A 2,168-nucleotide genomic window follows, 5' to 3' on the forward strand; every position below is an offset into this window, starting at 1 on the left:
AATGGCGTCGATCAATATGCGAGAAGTGGACAAGATCCTAGTGTATCAAAAGCTACAGAACGCGACTATCGAGCTTACTCATATGGAGATCTGCGCGATTGCTCCAGATATAGCTAAGCGGGTGATAGCCGATAACAAGTTACAGCGGGCGCCCAGCGAGGAAGTAATACAACCCACAGTGGCTCGCATAGTGGGATCTGAATCCGCACCAACGCGAATGCCAATGCGGATGAGCGACATACGAGAAGGGCTTATTCAACTAGATATGGAGATCAACGGAATGACCGTTCCAGCGATTATTGATACTGGATCACAACTCAACGTCGTGCATGAGTCAGTGTACAATCAAGTTATACGGCTTCCTCTAGATAAGTCTCAGAAGATGCCGATGAAAGACGTAAATGGCGGTGTGGGAGAGCTGGTCGGGTTAGTACCCAGTGTAAACATTGATTATGGAGCAGCACGCACAAAAGCGCACCTTTGGGTATCGAAGACAATAGATTTCCCCTTGCTCCTTGGACGTCCTTGGCAGAAAAAGAACAAGATAAACATTGAAGAAAGGGACAATGAAGAAACGTACATTGTATTTAAATATCCACACCTTGGAACGGAGCTAGAGGTGCGAGTATCACCCGAATCTGATGACCCGGCCCGAGTTATGCCGGCCCAAATCGGAGATACCGGCTCCCGAGCGAGCCGGAGCGAGACGCACGAGTCCGGGCGTTCCCGGTGGCGTGGAAATGATCACGTGCCGCGCGTGTTGAGCGCTCGCACGACGCCACTTCCGCTTATGTCAGCGCCAGCCACGGAAAGCGAGGAGTCCGCAACCGCCCCCTCTGCTTGGTCCCACATCGCCGCCGCCGACGCTGCCGCCGCCGCTTTCGACTACCAACTCGCCAACCGCCAACACGACACCGACTCCGATACCACCCCGAGCACGCCCAACACCGCTGAACGGGAAGCATTCGAGCGCGCAATCGCGCGCGCCGTTGGCCCACTCTCATCGACGACTATTGCTGCCGCCGATGGCTATCGGCCTCTCGTCCGCCGGCGGAGTCTCGACCCTGACAACGTAGAAGAAGTGCCCGAGACCCCCGATGCAACGGAACGCGAAGCGCCCAGGCGCACGATAGGGTACGCCGTTCGCTTGCCGTCGATGAATACAGCACCCTCAACGCCTACTACTCCCAGCAGCGACACATGGCGCTCACTATCTATGCTTGGTGAGCGCCCTTTTCATCATGTACTACTAAACTTCCGCGACAGAGACGAGGCCCGACTGTATGCGCGCCCAATGGGAACCAGCATATGGTATCGACTGGAGGCCACGATAAGCAACGGCACGGCCGATCAAGCGCGATCGATGGAAGATATAGTAAGCTGGTTCGACACCACTTTTATTCTGTCGACTAACGAGAGGCGTCGAGTAGTGATCGGGTTAGGCCCGATCGAACTCGATGACGACTTTCCGGACACGTCCACCGGACCTCTCACTCCTCCGTCAGGACGACAGCCCCTCCATTCGCAACTAGAAGGCGAAGTCGGCGACCGATCCACTTCAGAAGACGAGGCGTCGTTCGAAGCACGAGTCGCGAACGAGATAGGCGACACTGGACACGACGTCACCATCGTACCAACCTCCTTGCCGCCGTCACCGCTATCAGAAGTCAGTCGAACATCAAACGATCAAGACCGCGGGGCCGGGAGTCATAGCAAAACACTAGAAGATTCGGAGGCGCATGATCGACGAGACGAGAGGGGACGTAGCATAACTACGAGACTCAGAGGTACCGTATCTCATTCGACATCGAGTCATCCTCTTATCGCGTTGCCACAGGATACCGGAAGCACGGAACGAGCATCCGAAGAGCGACCAGTCGCAGCAGGAGGCGATGCACTCGCCTCACAAACCTCATCGACCACAATGGCGACCAGGCGCGCCCCCGCTCACAGTTCCGAACCCTACGCCCAGGCAAGCACTGGCGCGCGATACACGAGAGCCGAAGTAAGTCATCTGGACCTAGTTGCGCAAGACACTGACCTACAGGTGTCGCCAGGGCAACGCCGCATCATCGAGGACCGGAGCCGTCTGCCATCCGACCACGCTCATACCTGGGGAGCGCCGGCTCGTCAGGAACGCACTAGGAGACCGAACCACCGACCGTCGC

At 56.7% G+C, this 2,168-nt stretch overlaps 1 protein-coding gene across 1 annotated transcript; it reads left to right on the top strand.

Moving 5' to 3' along the window:
- Positions 1-790: 790 nt before the first annotated feature.
- Positions 791-2,145, top strand: PUNSTDRAFT_139736 (uncharacterized protein; the record flags this gene model as incomplete). Its single annotated transcript, XM_007389466.1, has 5 exons — positions 791-1,134; positions 1,267-1,666; positions 1,768-1,787; positions 1,838-2,005; positions 2,058-2,145. The coding sequence occupies 5 exons, from the start codon at positions 791-793 to the stop codon at positions 2,143-2,145; spliced, it is 1,020 nt and encodes a 339-aa protein (XP_007389528.1).
- Positions 2,146-2,168: the final 23 nt, after the last annotated feature.

The sequence above is a fragment of the Punctularia strigosozonata genome (assembly GCF_000264995.1).
Source record: "Punctularia strigosozonata HHB-11173 SS5 unplaced genomic scaffold PUNSTscaffold_173, whole genome shotgun sequence".
In the NCBI taxonomy this organism is placed as follows: Eukaryota; Fungi; Basidiomycota; class Agaricomycetes; order Corticiales; family Punctulariaceae; genus Punctularia; species Punctularia strigosozonata.